The sequence below is a fragment of the Leucoraja erinacea genome, chromosome 8 (assembly GCF_028641065.1).
Source record: "Leucoraja erinacea ecotype New England chromosome 8, Leri_hhj_1, whole genome shotgun sequence".
Classification (NCBI taxonomy): domain Eukaryota; kingdom Metazoa; phylum Chordata; class Chondrichthyes; order Rajiformes; family Rajidae; genus Leucoraja; species Leucoraja erinaceus.
The window spans coordinates 19,163,841-19,183,660 of record NC_073384.1 but is presented as its reverse complement, the minus strand read 5'-3'; the positions used below and the strand labels follow the sequence as shown (position 1 = coordinate 19,183,660).

At 42.2% G+C, this 19,820-nt stretch overlaps 1 protein-coding gene across 5 annotated transcripts in view; it reads right to left on the bottom strand.

The window, feature by feature from the left end:
* LOC129699402 (collagen alpha-1(XII) chain-like) overlaps nt 1-19,820 on the bottom strand; it is a 246,614-nt gene that overhangs the window by 126,374 nt on the left and 100,420 nt on the right. For all 5 annotated transcript variants that reach the window (XM_055639133.1, XM_055639131.1, XM_055639134.1 and 2 more), the window contains 4 exons: nt 19,093-19,238; nt 13,416-13,545; nt 10,850-10,989; nt 4,300-4,429 (listed from right to left, as the gene is read on the bottom strand). In XM_055639133.1, coding sequence (XP_055495108.1) covers nt 4,300-4,429; nt 10,850-10,989; nt 13,416-13,545; nt 19,093-19,238 — 546 coding nt within the window. The remainder of the gene's footprint in view (nt 1-4,299; nt 4,430-10,849; nt 10,990-13,415; nt 13,546-19,092; nt 19,239-19,820) is intronic.

Here is a 19,820-nt window from a genome sequence, read left to right as displayed (position 1 = left end):
GCTTCTTGAAGATAGACACAAAAAGCTGGAATAACTCAGCGGGACAGGCAGCATCTCTGGAGAGAAAGGATGGTGATGTTTCGGGTCGATACCCTTCAGACTGAAGAGGTTGAAAACCAGCCATATGGATGTAAAACACAATGACTGGAGATGTGCGTTATCCAACTAAGGGCCAAAATCAGAATCATGTGTTCATCTTTATTGACGTGACACCATAATAAATATATTAGAGAAAAAATAATTTAATGGGGTGGCACGGTGGTGCAGCGGTAGAGTTGCTGCCTTGCAGCACCACAGACCTAAATTTGATCCTGACCACGGGTGCTGTCCGTACAGAATTCGTACATTCTCCCTATGACCACATGGGCTTTCTCCGGAATTCCGGTTTCTCCCACATCCGAAAGAAGTGCAGGTGTGTAGGTTAATTGGCTACTGTAAATTGTCCCTGGCGTGTAGGATAGAACTGGTGTATGGTAGATTACTGGTCAGTGTGGACTTGGTGGGCCGAAGGGCCTGTTTCCATATATATGTTTTACATATATATCTTAATTTAATTGAACCATATACTTGGTTGAATATGTGGCATTGTTTGATTTATTTGTGCAGAACAGTGATGGAAGTCAGACTCCTCTTGCCTTGTTTCTATGTTTTTTTCCTCTATAGATATGCATAACAGCATGAATTATAATCTGGTTTCCATACATGAATATACTAAGGTCATTCATGTGCTGCATCTGTTGATCAGAGTCTGGCTCTACTGTGGAATGTAATTAGGAATGTAATTTAGCCTAACCTTATTCATACCTAATCCAATTGAAAGCATAAATGTTGCTTTCAAGTGTAGGTTAAAAGTCTCACTACAGTATGCACCAGATTGCACAATTTCAAGCTGAAAAATGCAAAAGCTCCCTACCGTAGGAGGGGGGACACCCCACACCCTCCCCACCTCAGTCGCTATGATCCCTCAGCCTTGGTCGCTATGCTCCCTCACAATTTCGCACTCTCAACTCTCATCCAATGTTGGCAGCCCTGGCATAGGACACAGGAGCCAACTGTCTGGCTGTCAAGATCATCCAGGGTCTAAATACCACAGATCCAAGAAATGAGGACAGATTATCAAGGACAGGAAGACATCAGCTCCCTCTGGAAGGAAGACCTCCTCAGCTAAGGCTCTGTCTATGGCATGTTTTCCTGATTCTATTACATAATTCCCAATTCGATTTTTGAAGGAGGCTAAAAAAGACCATCCAACAGCTAAAAAAAAATGTCTCTGGACCAGACTAAATCCCTGATGAGGTACTGACACATGGTGAAGTGCTTCTGGTGAAAATTCATACTCTCCTCTCCCTCAGCTGGGAAGGAGGGAGCATGCCAAGGGATTTCAAGACCACCTCTGAGAAAGCAAACGTGTCTGATTGCCATAATCATTCTCTATTGTATGATCTTTCTGGATCGCAAAGATGTGCCTGTGCAAGAGGATGTGACCAAAAGCTGTTATAGGGCATCTTAAAAGATGAGAGCATTGGCAGTGAGGTTTAAGACAGAACACATGTGCAAAATAACAAACTTGTATTGCACAAGGGGCCTTCTTCTGGTTACTATCTCCAAAATGTAAAAGCATTTGATCAAATTGATTTATAATTCCACAGCACTGAGCTATCAGGGACAATTCCTGACCTTAATAGCAAAGGCTTCACTAAAACCTCTCTGCTGGATTGCACTACGTCATATGCAATTAAATACTGTGTTTCATCTTTTGCCTTGACTCGTTGCAGAGTGTCTGGCAAGTTTTTAGGGGTCTGGTTCCGGTTTCCATCCTACACTTTATTTCCTAGCTGCATTGAAATTTATATCACCACACATCTGGATGAATGCCAAAACTGTTAATGGACATCTTTATTACTTTCACAGCCCTTCAGGGATAGACGCAATGTCACACACATCATACAGTTACTTCGCAAATACTTGCTCAGAATATTTTCCATTCTCTGTTGGGAAAATCAACGTGTTTACTTAAACGGAGAGCTAACTTTCCTAAAAACTACTTCATTTCAGTTTTTTTTTTGTCAATCAGTTTCTGCACAACTCAAAGTAACTGATGTCTGAACCAAGAAAATGGAATAGTTAGACATTCCAAACACCTAATTTAAACCTTATGTGTTTCTTTTGGCTATGAAATAGATTACAGATGTGGTTTGAAACTCATTCTGCTGGAGCGATCTTTGCAGAACATTACCTGCTGAGTCAGGGAATCAGGCTCAGAGGAACCAGTCCACAGGACTGGTAACCTTAAAAATGAATCAATTATAAAGAGAGGTCAAGGATTATAATTTTTTGTTTATCTTTATTTCTTCAGTACCAACAGACCAAACAATATTTTTATCGATAGGCTGGTTTCTGAAAAATTCCTGTGTCTCGTGTTACTGGAAGGACCTTGTGCAATTAAATAGCTTTCCTTCCCACCCCTTACCACTGGTATAACTTGTTCATTGCATCATTGGTGGTGATTGGGAGTGGAGTGGTGTACAAAATGGGGGTGGTGCATAGAAAAGGGTTGTAGAGTATGTATAGGGATCAGCAGTTAGATAGATCAGTTTTGGAATTAGTGAACAGTAAGCAGGGGAGAAGTCAAGAAGCAGATGCTGATGGCTAGGTGGGATGGGATTGGACAGTTTGGGATCAGAAATCAAAAAGGGCAAGGAGTGGGATTGCCAGTTGTGAAATGGTTGTGTCATCAAAGTGAGAAAAGGTGTGTGTGTGGAGGGGAGGGGGCTTACTAATCAGAAAGGGTCATGGTTGGACATTTGGAGCAGATCAGGGATCAATAGCAGTTCAGTTTAGAAATACAGCGTGGAAACAGGCCCTTCGGCTCAGAGTCCCCAACACTACCCCACACAAGGAACAATTTTTACATTTATACCAAGCCAATTTACCTACAAACTGTATGTCTTTGGAGTGCGGGAGGAAAACGAAGAACAGGGGGAAATCCACGCAGGTCACAGGGAGAACGTACGAACTCCGTACAGACAAGCTCCCATAGTCATGATCGAACCCGGGTCTCTGGCGCTGCAAGGCAGCAACTCTACCGCTGTGCCACAATGCCGCCCAGTTGACAACTGTTAGGTGTAAAACTGGACAGTGAATACATTGACAGCCAAGATTTTAGTTGCCATAGGATCAGTGGTAGGAGATCAGGTGTGAATTGGCAACTCAAGCGAGAATGAGCAGGGAGAGGGGATGGGCAGTTGTTGGTAAGAAACAACCATCCCATCAACCTGTTAGAAATCATAACCACCTACTGTGTCAATATTTCTACTAATGCTGTTTCCTCAAAGGACATGGAAGGCCTTGGAGAAATATAAATCTCTGTTTCTTTTTCCATGATTTCAAAGACCTTTATCAAAACTTCTCAGCTTTCCTTGCTCTGAGAATAATGCTTCCAGTCTTCCGTCTAGCTGAAAGCTGAAATGTCACTCCTGGAACCGTGCTAATAAATTGCATCGGAACCTTACCAAGGTACCAAGTTATTTCTGAATGCAGGTGGTCCAGCTATAACACAATAGTTGTTTACATAAAAAATATATTATAGAAAATGACATTCTAATGACAAAATTTGATCAAATGGGAAAAGCAGGTTAGGGACAAAAGATATCGAGACTAATAGTAACAAAGTTATTTTTCCCCTGCAGGTCTTTCAACAATAAAGGTCCTTTTAATGACCATAAGTTTATTTTTGTTACGATAAGTTAAAATACTAAATTATTTAACAGGGTATCACTGCACCAGTGTCAACAGAAGTGACTGCTTGCCAATTTCAATGGCCTCCTGCAGTGAAAGTAGCAGCTGTATTCGCAAGACCAAATGGTATCTGTTTACTAGGGGGAGGTTACAACAGAAATAATGTTTTCTCGGTGAAAGCTTTTATTCCCGTTTGCCAATTTCCAAAGTAACTTCTAAGTGGTTCACTCGTTCCCGATCAAAATCACTTTATAATCATTTGGTCCCGTGTAATACAAATAGTTTTTCCTAGTTTATAATTCATTACATCCAAATCACAGTCTGGAACAATGAATTAAAGCAGAACTACCTGTACAGTGTTCACCATCCTTCCATAGAATCATGGAAAGGAGTAATATGGAAGAAGGACATTTGGCCCCCTGTGGGCAATAGAAGAACACTACATTTAATCCTATGCTCCAACCCTTTCTCCAGACCCCAAATGTATCCATATTACCACAGCTATGAGGTGGGTGACTAGTAAAATGAAACATCCAACACATGACCAAACATTTTACTTACAAGTGCTTTCTCTTCCATTCAGGGGAGGTGAGATCCCTCCACCGTAATTTGCAAACACCGACACGTCATATTCCGTTTGGGAAACAAGACCTTTGAGTGGCACAGAGGTATCGCTGCCAGGAACCACCACCTATCAAATTAGAAAATATATTGTTAGCTTGTCAATTTCAACTGCACTATAATGGCAACACTGGAAAGAGTCAAGATTGAGAGAAAGTTTATTCAAATCATTGATGCTGACCCTCCAGCATGTGGCACTGTTTTATTGCTCCATAGCAGTATATTAGTATTATTTGATCAAGTTATCCTACAAGTCTTAGATATCAGAGTTTTTCTAGTATGTCAGACAACATTTTAGGATTAAAAACAAGTTACAATGCAAAAGAAGGCCATCAGCCCACATTGACTATGCAAGTCAGAACATGAGCCGATTAGATGTCTCCTATTTCCCATCTTTTAAGGTCATAAGGTCATAAGGAATAGGAGTAGAATTAGGCCATTCAGTCCATTGTCGATTGCACCATTCAATCATGGCTGATCTATCCTTCCCTCATAATCCCATTCTTCTGCCTTCTCCCCATAATCTCTGACACCTATACCTATCAAGAATATATCTATCTCTGCCTTAACAATATCCACTGACTTGGCATGCACAGGCATCTGTGGCAGAGAATTCCACCGTTTTACCACCCTCTGGCTAAATAAATTTCTCCTCATCTCCTTCTGAAGAGAACGTCTTGGTCTGTAGATGATGGACTTTTGATATAAATGAGACTTTTGTTTCCAAATCGCTTTTATTCCAATCGCTGAATTCAAACTCTCTAGAGCCCTGGAGAATGGATCCACATTTCACCTTCAAGTTTGTCTCCTGTTTATGGAATCTAGAATTGTAATATTGTTAATGGGACAGGATATACACGCATTTAGATGGACAAGGGCTGATTAGGGATAGACAGCATGGTTTTGTACGTGGGAGGTCATGTCTCATAAATCTGAGTTTTTTGAAGACGTGACCACAAAGGTTGATTAGGGCAGAGCTGTAGATGTTGTATATATGGACCACAGCAAAGCATTCTACAAGTTTCCGCATGGTAGGCTGCCCTGGAATGTTAGATCGAATGGGATCCAAGGAGAGATAGTTGAATGGATAGCAAATTAGCTTCATGGAAGGAAGCAGAGGGTGATGTTGGAAGGTTGATTCTTGGACTGGAGGCCTTTAGCTAGTGGTGTGCATCGGGGTTCGGTGCTGGGCCTGATACTGTTTGCTATCCATATCAATGTTTTGGATGAGAACATCGAGTACATGGCAAGATTAGCAAGTTTGCTGATGATACAAAAGTGGGTGGTTTTGCAGATAATGAAGATGGTTGTGAAAAATTGCAGCAGGATCTTGATTGATTGGCCAAGTGGGCTGAGGAATGGTTGATGGAATTTAATACGGAGAAATGTGAGGTGTTGCATTTTGGGGAGTCAAACATGGGGAGGACCTACTCATGGTAGGTACAACTGAGGGACTTGCCAGAGAGTGTTTTGAACGCCTGGTGAAACCCCACATTACTGCCAGCCTCCCCTCATCGTTAGATCCCCTACAGTTTGCCTATCGCCCCAACCGCTCTACAGAGGATGCCATCTCCACCACGCTGCACACAGTAATCGCGCATCTGGAACACAAGAACACATACGCCAGAATCCTGTACATTGACTTTAGCTCAGCGTTTAATACCATCATCCCACAGAGACTTGTGGAGAAACTAACCCTGCTGGGCCTCAACACCACCCTGTGTCACTGGATCTTGGACTTTCTCACAGAGAGACCGCAGTCAGTCCGTGTTGGCAAGAACACTTCAGGCTCGATCATGCTGAGCACCGGCTCCCCTCAAGGCTGTGTGCTCAGCCCGCTGTTGTTCACACTGCTCACACATGATTGTGCTGCCAGATTCAGGGACAATAAAATCATAAAGTTCGCGGACGACACTACAGTGGTGGGACTCATCAGTGGAGATGACGAAACAAGGTACAGGGAGGAAGTAGAACAACTGGTGGACTGGTGCGGCAAAAATAACCTGGAATTGAATGTCGAAAAAACGAAGGAGATGGTTGTCGACTTCAGGAGGGCGCAGCCAGAGCATACACCGCTCAACATTAGTGGCACTGCAGTGGAGAGAGTGGAGAGCATAAAGTTCCTCGGTGTGCAGATAACGGACAACCTCACCTGGTCCAGGAACACCACTGGGACCGTCAAACGGGCCCATCAGCGACTGCACTTCCTGAGGAAACTAAAACAGGCCTCACTCCCCACCAACATCCTCAGGACTTTCTACAGGGGCACGGTGGAGTCTGTACTCACGTACTGCATCAATACGTGGTACTGCACCTGCAACTGCTCGGACAGGAAGGCTCTGCAGAGGGTAGTGAGGGGAGCAGAGAGGATTATTGGCGTCTCCCTACCCTCGGTACAAGAACTGTTCCAGAGCCGCTGTCTGAAGAAAGCACAGAGAATTGCCAAGGACAAACTGCACCCCCTCCACACACACCTGGATCTCTTGCCATCAGGCAAGAGATATCGAAGCATCAAAGCCCGGACTACGAGGCTGCTAAACAGCTTCCTACCACAGGCTGTGAGGCTGCTAAACAGTCACTCTGCACTCACAGTCACTTGACTTGACTCTGCGGCTGGCACGGACACTTTAATAACTGGCATTGGCCACTCAAATCAGCGGCCCCGGACATTTTTTTATGATTGGTTTACTGTTTTTAACATTGTGTTTTTTACCTGATTTTAACTATTTATTCTGTTCCATCAGGGACTGGATTGTTTTTTTTAGTGTTATTATGTGAGAAGTGTTTTAAATTTCATGTGCGAGGCTCCGCTATTCACTGGGAAACGTCTTTTCATTTTGCACTGTACTTGTTGCTTGCAAGATGACAATAAAGGTTGATTGATTGATTGATTGATTGAGAGCATTTCATGGTAAATGGTAGGGCTCTGGGGAGTTTTGCAGAGCAGAGGGATCTAGGTGTGCAGGTGCATTGTTCCTTGAAGTTGTAGTCGCAGGTGGCTGGGGTGGTCAAAAAGGTTTTTGGCACATTGGCATTCATCAGTCAGTGTATTCAATATAGAAGATGGGAGGTCATGTTGCAGTTATATAAAGCATTGGTGAGGCTGCATTTAGAGTATTTTGTTCAGTTCAGGGCACCATATTAGAGGAAATATGTTGTCAAGATGGAAAGGTTAAAGAGAAGATTTACGAGGATGTTGTCAGGACTAGAGGGTCTGAGCTGTAGGGAGAGGTTGAATAGGCTGGGACTATTCAATGGAGTGCAGGAGGATGTTGGGTGATCTTATAGAGGTGTATAAAATCATGAGAGGAATAGATCGGGTAGATGCACAGAATCTCGTGCCCAGAGTAGGTGAATTAAGGACCATTGGACAAAGGTTTAAGATGAAGGGTAAACTATTTATTAGGAATCTGAGGGGTAACAAAGGGTGGTGGGTGTATGAAACAAGCTACCAGAGGAAGTAGTTGAGGCAGGGACTATCCTAACATTTAAGACACTGTTAGACAGGTACATGGATAGGACAGATTTGGAGAGATATAGACCAAATGCAGGCAGGTAGGACTAGTGTAGCGGGGACGTGTTTGGCTGGTGTGGGCAAGTTGGGCTGAAGGGCCTGTTTCCAAGCTGTATCTGTGTCTATGACTATGACTTTATATTGCTAGACTTCTGGCTTGTCATAAAAACCCAGCCAATTTGATGACATTCTTTAGAGGAAGATGCTTGCTATCCTGCACATGTAACTAGCCCCACCTCAATGCAGTTCACCATAAAATACTCTCTGGCCAGTCCCTCAGTTGTACAAGACTACTCTTGGTGGCTGAAGGAGAAGATTAATGATTACCAACAATACTAGCATATGAATGGGTGAATTTTTTTCTTTTTGGTGATATGAGCACAACCCCTACTTCATCAGATACAAACTGTCGAGATAATGGTTTCATTTTATTATACTATTGTGCAGTAGTGGTTTGAATATCATCTACTGAGATCAAGTCAATTAAAATTGAGTTTACTATCCATATCAATGTTTTGATATGGATAGTAAATATGCTATCCATATCAATGTTTTGGATGAGAACATCGAGTACATGGCAAGATTAGCAAGTTTGCTGATGATACAAAAGTGGGTGGTTTTGCAGATAATGAAGATGGTTGTGAAAAATTGCAGCAGGATCTTGATTGATTGGCCAAGTGGGCTGAGGAATGGTTGATGGAATTTAATACGGAGAAATGTGAGGTGTTGCATTTTGGGGAGTCAAACATGGGGAGGACCTACTCATGGTAGGTACAACTGAGGGACTTGCCAGAGAGTGTTTTGAACGCCTGGTGAAACCCCACATTACTGCCAGCCTCCCCTCATCGTTAGATCCCCTACAGTTTGCCTATCGCCCCAACCGCTCTACAGAGGATGCCATCTCCACCACGCTGCACACAGTAATCGCGCATCTGGAACACAAGAACACATACGCCAGAATCCTGTACATTGACTTTAGCTCAGCGTTTAATACCATCATCCCACAGAGACTTGTGGAGAAACTAACCCTGCTGGGCCTCAACACCACCCTGTGTCACTGGATCTTGGACTTTCTCACAGAGAGACCGCAGTCAGTCCGTGTTGGCAAGAACACTTCAGGCTCGATCATGCTGAGCACCGGCTCCCCTCAAGGCTGTGTGCTCAGCCCGCTGTTTTTAACATTGTGTTTTTTACCTGATTTTAACTATTTATTCTGTTCCATCAGGGACTGGATTGTTTTTTTTAGTGTTATTATGTGAGAAGTGTTTTAAATTTCATGTGCGAGGCTCCGCTATTCACTGGGAAACGTCTTTTCATTTTGCACTGTACTTGTTGCTTGCAAGATGACAATAAAGGTTGATTGATTGATTGATTGATTGAGAGCATTTCATGGTAAATGGTAGGGCTCTGGGGAGTTTTGCAGAGCAGAGGGATCTAGGTGTGCAGGTGCATTGTTCCTTGAAGTTGTAGTCGCAGGTGGCTGGGGTGGTCAAAAAGGTTTTTGGCACATTGGCATTCATCAGTCAGTGTATTCAATATAGAAGATGGGAGGTCATGTTGCAGTTATATAAAGCATTGGTGAGGCTGCATTTAGAGTATTTTGTTCAGTTCAGGGCACCATATTAGAGGAAATATGTTGTCAAGATGGAAAGGTTAAAGAGAAGATTTACGAGGATGTTGTCAGGACTAGAGGGTCTGAGCTGTAGGGAGAGGTTGAATAGGCTGGGACTATTCAATGGAGTGCAGGAGGATGTTGGGTGATCTTATAGAGGTGTATAAAATCATGAGAGGAATAGATCGGGTAGATGCACAGAATCTCGTGCCCAGAGTAGGTGAATTAAGGACCATTGGACAAAGGTTTAAGATGAAGGGTAAACTATTTATTAGGAATCTGAGGGGTAACAAAGGGTGGTGGGTGTATGAAACAAGCTACCAGAGGAAGTAGTTGAGGCAGGGACTATCCTAACATTTAAGACACTGTTAGACAGGTACATGGATAGGACAGATTTGGAGAGATATAGACCAAACGCAGGCAGGTAGGACTAGTGTAGCGGGGACGTGTTGGCTGGTGTGGGCAAGTTGGGCTGAAGGGCCTGTTTCCAAGCTGTATCTGTGTCTATGACTATGACTTTATATTGCTAGACTTCTGGCTTGTCATAAAAACCCAGCCAATTTGATGACATTCTTTAGAGGAAGATGCTTGCTATCCTGCACATGTAACTAGCCCCACCTCAATGCAGTTCACCATAAAATACTCTCTGGCCAGTCCCTCAGTTGTACAAGACTACTCTTGGTGGCTGAAGGAGAAGATTAATGATTACCAACAATACTAGCATATGAATGGGTGAATTTTTTTCTTTTTGGTGATATGAGCACAACCCCTACTTCATCAGATACAAACTGTCGAGATAATGGTTTCATTTTATTATACTATTGTGCAGTAGTGGTTTGAATATCATCTACTGAGATCAAGTCAATTAAAATTGAGTTTACTAACATGTGCGCAAGTACAGTGAGTTACAGGTACAATGAAGATCTTGATTGCAGCAGCATCATAGGCAGACATCATACAAAAACATAAATTATACATATATTACACATAGGTTCTGCAAGACAGTAAAATTAAAAAAAGACTGCAAGAAACGAAACGCAAAATGCGATCCGTGGTGTTCCGTTACCGAGGTAGGATCGGGTGGGGTAGGTCAGTGCCCCACCTGCCCTTTGGCTCCCTGGATTTGACCTTGTTCTAATACCTCCTGAGGCATTTGTGGATTGAATTTCAGGTTTCCAAAGCCTTGTTGACTGCTCTCTGAAACAGCTGTGCAAGCCATTTAGTTTAAGAGCAGCTCGGTACAGCCAGGGCCAATGATGCCCTCACCCTTATAGGAATTTTTAAAAAGAGAGACTCAAATGACCTTAGAGTTTAAAAAAAAATAACTGCTTTATGCTAAGTTTGCAATGGAAAAGTAAGCTCACCTCCTTTGTGGCGTCATCTCCCACTTCACCATATCGTACTAAGTAATTAAGAACATTGCCTGGTGCAGGATCCCAATGAGTTCTTATGGTGCTGTGGCTGACATCAGAAAACCGAATATTCCTGGGTTCACCCAGAGGCACTACATGAGGAGAATTGAACAAAAGAAGTCAACAGACAAAATCAGGTGCAGAACCTCTATAAAGTAAGTGAAAAATAAATCAAAAATAATGCTTGATGGATTCTGTTTCGGGTCTAAATTCTGACTGTTTTTTTTCAGCAGGTTTAAATCCCTCAGAGTATATCTTTACTGTGAACAAATCAAACCAGATGTTGGTACAGAAGCAGGATTAGTGTGACAACATGAAAACTCTAGGATGACATCAGTTCCTTTGCAATGCCCCTTTCCATTGTCATTTTCTTTCCAAAATATTTTATTTTCAACTTTTTTACTTGTCAGAGTAAAATAACATTTAATTCTGAAATAAATATATTTAAAAAATCCATAACAAATGAAATTCCCCAATTTGTTGGAAATACATTGTGATTTGCAACTGACACTCCATTAAGTGTATCTGATAGTGCACTCATTATAAAGCTTGGCTTTCCATTAGCCTTTGATTACTCCTGGTGATTAGTTAAATGTAGTGTTTGGTGTTTTTTAATAGTATTTTTTAAATGTGTAAATGTGTGGGGGGGGGGGGGGGGGGGGGGGGGGGGGGGGGGGTGGGGGGGGGGGGGGGGGGGGGGGGGGGGGGGGGGGGGGGGGGAAAACTGTTTTAAAAAATCTTCCCTGTCCGGGAGACCCGACTTTTTCCCTGTCGGGTCTCGGTTGTCGTTGGGGCCTAGCACCGTGGAGCGGCCTCCAGCCTGAACGACCCGGGGGCTCGGGAGACGGCGGAGCTGCGGATCTGCGGACTCACCATCGTCGGGGGTGGCCGGCCTCGGAGCGTGGGGAGAGCGGCGGTGACTCGCTGCTGCGACTCGACTCCTGGGGCTCGGAGGCTCCAGCAACGCAGCCGCAGGTCCGGTGGACTGGGACATCGGGAGCTCGCGGGTCTGGGAGGAGAGAGAGAGACCGCTTCCCGGAGCTCCCGCAACGCGACTTCTCCAGCCGGTGTCACGGGGTTGGAACAACCCGGACCGGGACAGTACATCACCCGGCACGGCTTCATGGCCGTGGGACTCACCATCGCCCGTGGGGGTTCCAACCTTGGACTTTCAGACCAGGAGCGGGGCCGTAAATCGCCCCGCGCGGCCTAAAATGGCCGTGGGACTCATCATCGCCCGCCTGGGGCTTGGACATCGGGAGAGACACGGAGAACAGGGGAGAGAAAAGACTTGCCTTCCATCACAGTGCCTTCACTGTGATGGATGTTTGTGTGAATTTAATTATGTGTATATCTGTAAGACAGTGTCTTTGTTTGTATGGCTGTGGAAACAACATTTCGTTTGAGTCTCACTGGGGCTCAAATGATAATAAATTTGTATTGTATTGTATTGTATTGCCTGCAACAATTCTAAACGCCTACTTTCCTATTATACCTCTTCTGAGTTGTATTATTCTTGGATGCAGATGGATTACCTCACTCTGCCCAATTCTTAAGTTCACCTTCCAGTTTCTCTCAATCTTTTACACTGCTCTTTACTGGATTTCTGTTATTTGCTCAGATTACCAGACTGATTCCTGGGATGTCAGGACTTTCACATGAAAAAAGATTGGATAGACTCGGCTTGTACTTGCTAGAATTTAGAAGATTGAGGGGGGGGGGGGATCTTAAAGAAACTTACAAAATTCTTAAGGGGTTGGACAGGCTAGATGCAGGAAGATTATTCCCGATGTTGGGGAAGTCCAGAACAAGGGGTAACAGTTTAAGGATAAGAGGGAAGTCTTTTAGGACCGAGATGAGAAAAGCATTTTTTACACAGAGAGTGGTGAATCTGTGGAATTCTCTGCCACAGAAGATAGTTGAGGCCAGTTCATTGGCTAGATTTAAGAGGGACTTAGATGTGGCCCTTGTGGCTAAAGGGATCAGGGGGTATTGAGAGAAGGCTGGTATGGGATATTGATTTGAATGATCAGCCATGATTACACTGAATGGCGGTGCAGGCTCGAAGGGCCGAATGGCCTATTCCTGCACCTATTTTCTATGTTTCTATTACAAAGTGAATTTCCTCATCTGAAACCTGAAGCTGCTTTCTTGACTGGGGTTATCTATTAAAAGGGCATATGGTACAATTCAAACAGATTCACTTGCTGTGGACAGAAAGTTACCAATTCACATTGGAAAACCTTCATCAGTCCTGAACCATTAACTCTGTTTCTCACTCTGCAGAGGCTGCCTGACCCGCTGAGTATTTCCAGCATTATATTTTTTTCGGGTTTCTAGCATCTTCAGGTTTTTATTTTGATTTGGAAACAACAACTTGTTCTTAATATTGCCAACATGGATTCAACCTCTTAATTTCGAACTTTCCGTCAGAATCGTTTTCAACCAAGTTCAGATACAAGCATGACAGGAAATAATTCTACAAGGCTGCGGAGGAAGTATTGCAAAAGTAACTTACAGGTAACTTCTTGTGTACTCAGTGGATCACTGGGAATGTCACCATGCATTGCATGAATTGTCAAAGTATATTCAGTGTTTGGAAATAAGTCAGTCAATTGTACCTCATGGACGCCAGGGACAATATTAATCTGCAAGAGAAAATTTAAAGCATCTGTAAATTAAATCAAATTATTTTCCTGCAAAAATTACTTGAGGTTTCAAAGATGATACAATAACATGTATCAATCCTAAATCTTTACCTCATATTGGCCTTGCTGTAAGAATCTTTTAACGCTAAATGACCATAACTAGGGTAAGTTTTGACATAAGGTCTCTGATCTGAAATATTAATTTAAATTCTCTTTCTACAGATGCTGCTTGGCATGCTGAGTATTACCAGCATTTTCAATTTTTATTTTGGATTTCCGCAATCTTCAGTGTTGTGGTTTTTTAAAATATCAGAAAATCTAGTCTTTGTCTGTGAGATATTCATGTGCCTGGCTATCACATGGAACAGTGACTATGCACAAGAACAGTGGAGCAGGAGTTGGACACCAGGTCATGCCCATAAGTTGCTATCTGTGCCAATTCATCTAACTTATTGAAATAGTTAACTATAAAATGCTTTGAAAATAGATAATCTGGTGAGGCATGTTGGGCAGGACATTGTAGAGAATTTTCTGCTCTTCTTCAAGTTAGTGCCATGATATGTTTTTCAATCATCTCATTTGACAGATGGCATCTCAGTTCAATATTACATCCATAAGATGGAATCACTAATGGTGAGGCACTCCCTCAACAATGGCTTGTAAATGTCCGTTTGGATTCTTTCCTCAGATCTCCAAAAGAAGCTTGTGACCCACAACCAAGCCACTGAACTCTGCCAACAAGCCAAGATGAAAGGAACTTTCCCCATTGATTTGTTGTCCAACAGTTAACATCATTCACAGTGTGAAGGTGCAAATTATTTAGATTATATTAACTCCATGGCGGCCCTCCATATTCTTTCAATGGCTCCAACCTTCCCTAATGAAATACGAATCAAACCAAATGTGGTGCATGTGACATATTCCAGGACGTGTGAGCGGCACTCTGACAGTTCAGTAAATGTTTCAATGCATCTACGCCATTTTTGATTTTCAATTATGGCATGGCTAATGTTTGGTGAGTCCTTTTGATTTATATGTTATTTCACATGTTACAAGCCAAGGAAATGATTCAATTTGCAAAGTATTTACAGGTGTATAACTCTTAAGGGAATGTGGGGAGTTACTATGCTGTGACTCAACCAGCAGGCGATGAATGAAACTGCTTGAATGTTTCGTAAGATAACATGACACAAACTACAACTCAACTCCGAGCTCACCTTTCATTGCCATTGGCATTATCCAATGCCTAAAGCTCTAGGAAAGCCTTCACTCCATGCTCAAACAAAGTAGATTATGAACTTTTTCTTTACAATCAGAATCCAACCTCCTTCAACAATAGTTAATTATTAAATGCTATACTACATCCCAACTTGAGTATAGAAGTTGGGATGTAATGTTAAAATTGTACAAGGCATTGGTGAGGCCAATTCTGGAGTATGGTGTACAATTTTGGTCACCTCATTGTAGGAAGGATGTCAGCAAAATAGAGAGAGTACAGTAGAAAGTTGCCTGGGTTTCAGCAATTAAGTTACAGAGAAAGGTTGAACAAGTTAGGTCTTTATTCAGATGCTGCTTGGCTTTATTCTTTGGAGCGCAGAAGGTTAAGGGGGTCTTGATGGAGGTCTTTAAAATGATGAGAGGGATAGACAGATTTGACGTGGATAAGCTTTTCCCATTGAGAGTAGGGACAATTCAAACAAGAGGACATGACTTGAGAATTAAGGGACAAAAGTTTAGGGGTAACATGAGGAGGAACTTCTTTACTCAGAGAGTGGTACCTGTGTGGAATAGCTTCCAGTGGAAGTGGTGGAGGCAGGTTCGATTTTATCATTTAAAAATAAATTGGATAGGTACATGGACGGGAAAGGAATGGAGGGTTATGGTCTGAGTACAGGGAGATGGGACTAGGGAAAAATAAATTTTCGACACAGACTTGAGGGGCCAAGATGGCCTGTTTTCTGTGCTGTAATTGTTATATGGTTATACGAGCCACTCAATGTTTATCAAAACATTACCAGCTATAAAAAGGGATGATTTGGAGATATAAGTGTTGCTTTTGGCTGCCTCTACATTTCTAATTACATGCTTACTGCTTCAGCCTATGTATAATGGGAGAAAAATGACTGCCGATGTGGTTTGTGAACATTTCTTAAAATATATCAAATGTCCTCACTAGATCATTGATTTCTAGAACGGAAAAAAGTTCAGTGTAATATGGTTTTGCTTCGCATGTCCCATAGCTTAGAATAGCCACTTCAAGAGCACTAAACTTATGAATGGATTTGAGTACACCAACTGGAACTGAAGTGTTACATTAATTATAAGGCTTGGGGTAGGAATTGAATCATTTGCTCAGCTTGAGGTAAAAATCAAATCTAGTCTGGTGTAGTTTACCTATGCTTGTTTGAATATCTTCAATAACCTTTCTTATGTTATGGGCAGCAATGGTAAACTTTCCTTTCATCCTTTCCAAAATATATCAAGCGGTATAAGGAAGGACTAGGAATAACTATTGAAATAAAGGCTTGGCCATTATCACATTGAATTGTACAGCAGGATTAAATGGCCAATGCCTCCAGTTTTTTTTTCATTGTTTCCGTCCTTTATCGGTCAGTATAGACGTAGAACTAGAGAAGTCATTGAGAGATTGTAAAGTGGGATTAGTGCCGGATTAGTGTAATCGTATGCTTGTTAGTCAGCATGAAATCAGTGGGCTGAAACAGTCTGTTTCCATATGGCATGACTGTACAATTAACACTGGTCAATGCTGAGATTGAAGGAAATTATCTTCCTGTTGTAGCTCCACACACCACTTCACCTGTAGAGCAGAAATAGAATTCATCATACTCTTTTCAGAACCTTTGGAAATAGCAGAGGAGACTGGAGCACATTGACGTGACTGAGTTTCAGGAAAGAAAAGCTTTTGTAAAGAATGGTCTTGGAGGTTGCATGTTGACTATAACGTTGCTCAACCACAGCGCCTTAAAGCAATGCTGCAATCCATTTGTGTCACCCTTTGCAATTTTTCTGGCATGGATTACATATACACAAACACAAGATGGTTTAGACCTTCCACAAGCCTTAATTTGTCAAGCCTTTTTAAATACAAGCTGATGTTTTCAATCAACAATAGACTGTATTGGATCAGCCAATTATACAATAATCTTAACATTAATCAAACAAATGAATAACTTTCTAAGCCTGTCATTTATTCAAAACTGAAAGCAATGGGTTAAAAAATAAAGAATTGAAGAGATAAAGCAAGCAAAATGAACTGCTATGTAAGAAAATAATGGTTACATTATTCGACGTGTCCCAGAAGCCTAAACCAATAAACTAGTGAAATTGCTACATTCCAATATATATTGAATTTAGTTTAAACAATCTAGAAGCTGCTAGTTTGTTGTAAACGTTCATCTGGTTCTGTAATATCCTCCAGAGAAGAAAGGCTGACATTTTAACCAAGTCAGTCTTGCTTGCAACTTAAAGCTACAAAGTGCTCAAATAACTCAGACCAGGCAACATCTGGATGTATAGGATAGGTGACATTTCTATCCTGTTCCTCCAGAGATGCTACCTGACTGACCTATTGAGTAACTCCAGCACTTTGTGCCTATGTTTGGTATAAACCCATCTGCAGTTCTTTGGTTGTACAATTTTGTTTACAACTGACTCTGGTCAGATGCTGATGTGATTAACATTTAACTGCTTCTTACAGCCAGAAATGTTTACCAGCACCAACATGTGTGTGAGCAATCAAGGGATTAGCAATAAATGTTAGCCTTGGAATGTTGGAATAAAGGCTGACATTTTGGGAATCAACAATATGCTGTTTCTTACCTCATGTACAAACAAATAAGGGGATTTGGCGAATGAGAGAAATTTTTTTTATCTGAATGACAATTAAAAGAAATAAGTTTAAATAGAAAGTAGACAAAACTCCCGGTCATGGTCCGATATATCTGAGGACACTGTGGGAAGCTAGAGAGGAAATTGCAGGAGCCTTGGTTGATATTTACGATTTGTCATAAAATACAGACAAAGTGCTGGAGGGTGGCAAATGTTGTGCCACTATTTAAGAAGGGCTGCAGGAAAAAGATTGGGAACAATAGGGCAGTGAGCTTAACATCTGTGGTCAGAAAGTTACCAAGGCGTATTCTGAGGGATAGGATATACATATATTTAGATAAGGGCTGGATAGGGCTGAGGGATAGGATATACATATATTTAGATATTTGGACAAGGGTTGATTAAGGATAGTCAGCATGGTTTTGTACGTGGGAGGTCGTGTCTCATGAATCTGTGGCGTCATTGAAGATGTAACCAAAAGGAATGATGAAGGCAGAGCTGCAAACATTGTATATATAAGGATTTCAGCAAGGAGTTCCACATTGTAGCCTGTCCTGGAAGGAGAGATCCCATAGGATCCAATGAGAGAAACTGAATGGATAGAAAATTGGCCATGGAAGGAAGCAGAGGGTGGCGGTGGCAGGAGGTCTATGAATAGTGGTGTGCCTCGGTTTGGTGCAGGGTCCAATGATGTTTGTCATCTATATCAAAGATTAGGATGGAACGTACATGGCATGATTAGCAAATTTGCAGATGACACAAAAAGCGGGGGGATTTATAGATAATGAAGATGGCTATCAAAAATTGCAACAGGATCTTAATGGGTGGTTAGTCAGCTGAGAAATGGTTGATAGAATTTAATACAGAGAAATGTGAGGTGTTGCATTTTGGGAAGATTAACCTGGGCAGGGCCTACACAACGAATGGTAGGGCTCTGAGGAGTGTTGTAGAACAGGGAGATCCAGGAGTACAGGTACATAGATAATTAAAAGTGGCATCACAGGTAGATAGGGTTGTCTAAAAGGCTTTTGACAAATTGGGCTTCATCAGTTAGAGTATCGAGTATAAAATGTTGCAGTTAGATAAGGTATTGGCGAGGCTGCATATATAGAGTATTATGTTCAGTTCTGGGCACCATGTTATAGGAAAGATCTTGTCAAACTGGAAAAGATGCAGAGAAGCTTTAAAGGATGTTGCCAGGACTCAAGGGCCTGAGCTATAGGGAGATGATGAGCAGGCTAGGACTCTATTCCTTGGAGTAGGAGAATGAGGGGAGATCTTATAGAGGCATACACAATCATGAGAGGAATAGATCAGGTAGACACACAAAGTCTTTTCCCAGAATCTCGGGGAATCAAGAAGAAGAGGACATGGGTTTAAGGTGAGGGTGGAAAGATTATAACAGGAAACTAAGAGAAAAGAACCTTTTCACACAAAGGGTGGTGGGTGTATGGAACGAGCTGCCAGAGGAGGTAGTTGAGGCAGGTACCATTGCAATGTTTAAGAAACATTTAGACAGATACATAGATAGGACAGGTTTAGAGGGATATGGCAGGTGGGACTAGTGTAGCTGGGACATGTTGGTCAGTGTGGGTAGGTTGGGCTGACGAGCCTGTTTCCACGCTATATAACATTATGATTAAAACTGGCACTTGCTACTGAAGAATCCAGTTATTTTGCTTAAGTGTTTTCCAATACCTTTTTCTTTTCAGCAGACGGGGCAGCGTCAATTGGTGCATAAAGTAGAGTATACCCAGTGGCTCCGCCCACGGGATTCCATCTGACCTTCATCGTGGTTGGAGTAATGTCATAGGCATTAATTTCCCTCACAGAAGGGATGGACACTGCCAAAAAAAATTGAAAAATTACAATCAGGCAAACATCTGAAAATTTTGATTTTTTTAGCTCATTAAAGTGAAGATATCTGGGAATTATACCTACTTCGGACACCTATGGCCAATTTATTTCTGTAACCAAGAGGGGATCACTATCTGCCAGGCAAAAACCATTACAATAAGACCAAGGGACTAAAACTCATGGGCAGGTGGCTACTTTGAGTATAACCATGAAAGCAAGCTTCCTCTACACCCTCCAACAATGCAGCTCAATTATGCCTTTGAACTGCAACCCTGGCTGTTCTCAACATCAGGTGTCAGTTCTTTGCAAACTGGTGTTGAAACCAGTCTGAAAACCAAAATCAGGACCTGACGACCATACAATATCTCCAGACTCACAACATTTTAAAGACATTTGAAAAAGACAATGGCATTTGGATAGGTTAATGGATTGGAAATGTTTAGAAGGATATGGGCAAATGCAGGCAGGTGGGACCAATGCAGATGAGACATCTTGGTCATGGTGGGCAAGTTGGACTGAAGGGCCTGTTTCCATGCTGCATGACTAAGACTCCATGACTGAATTGACGA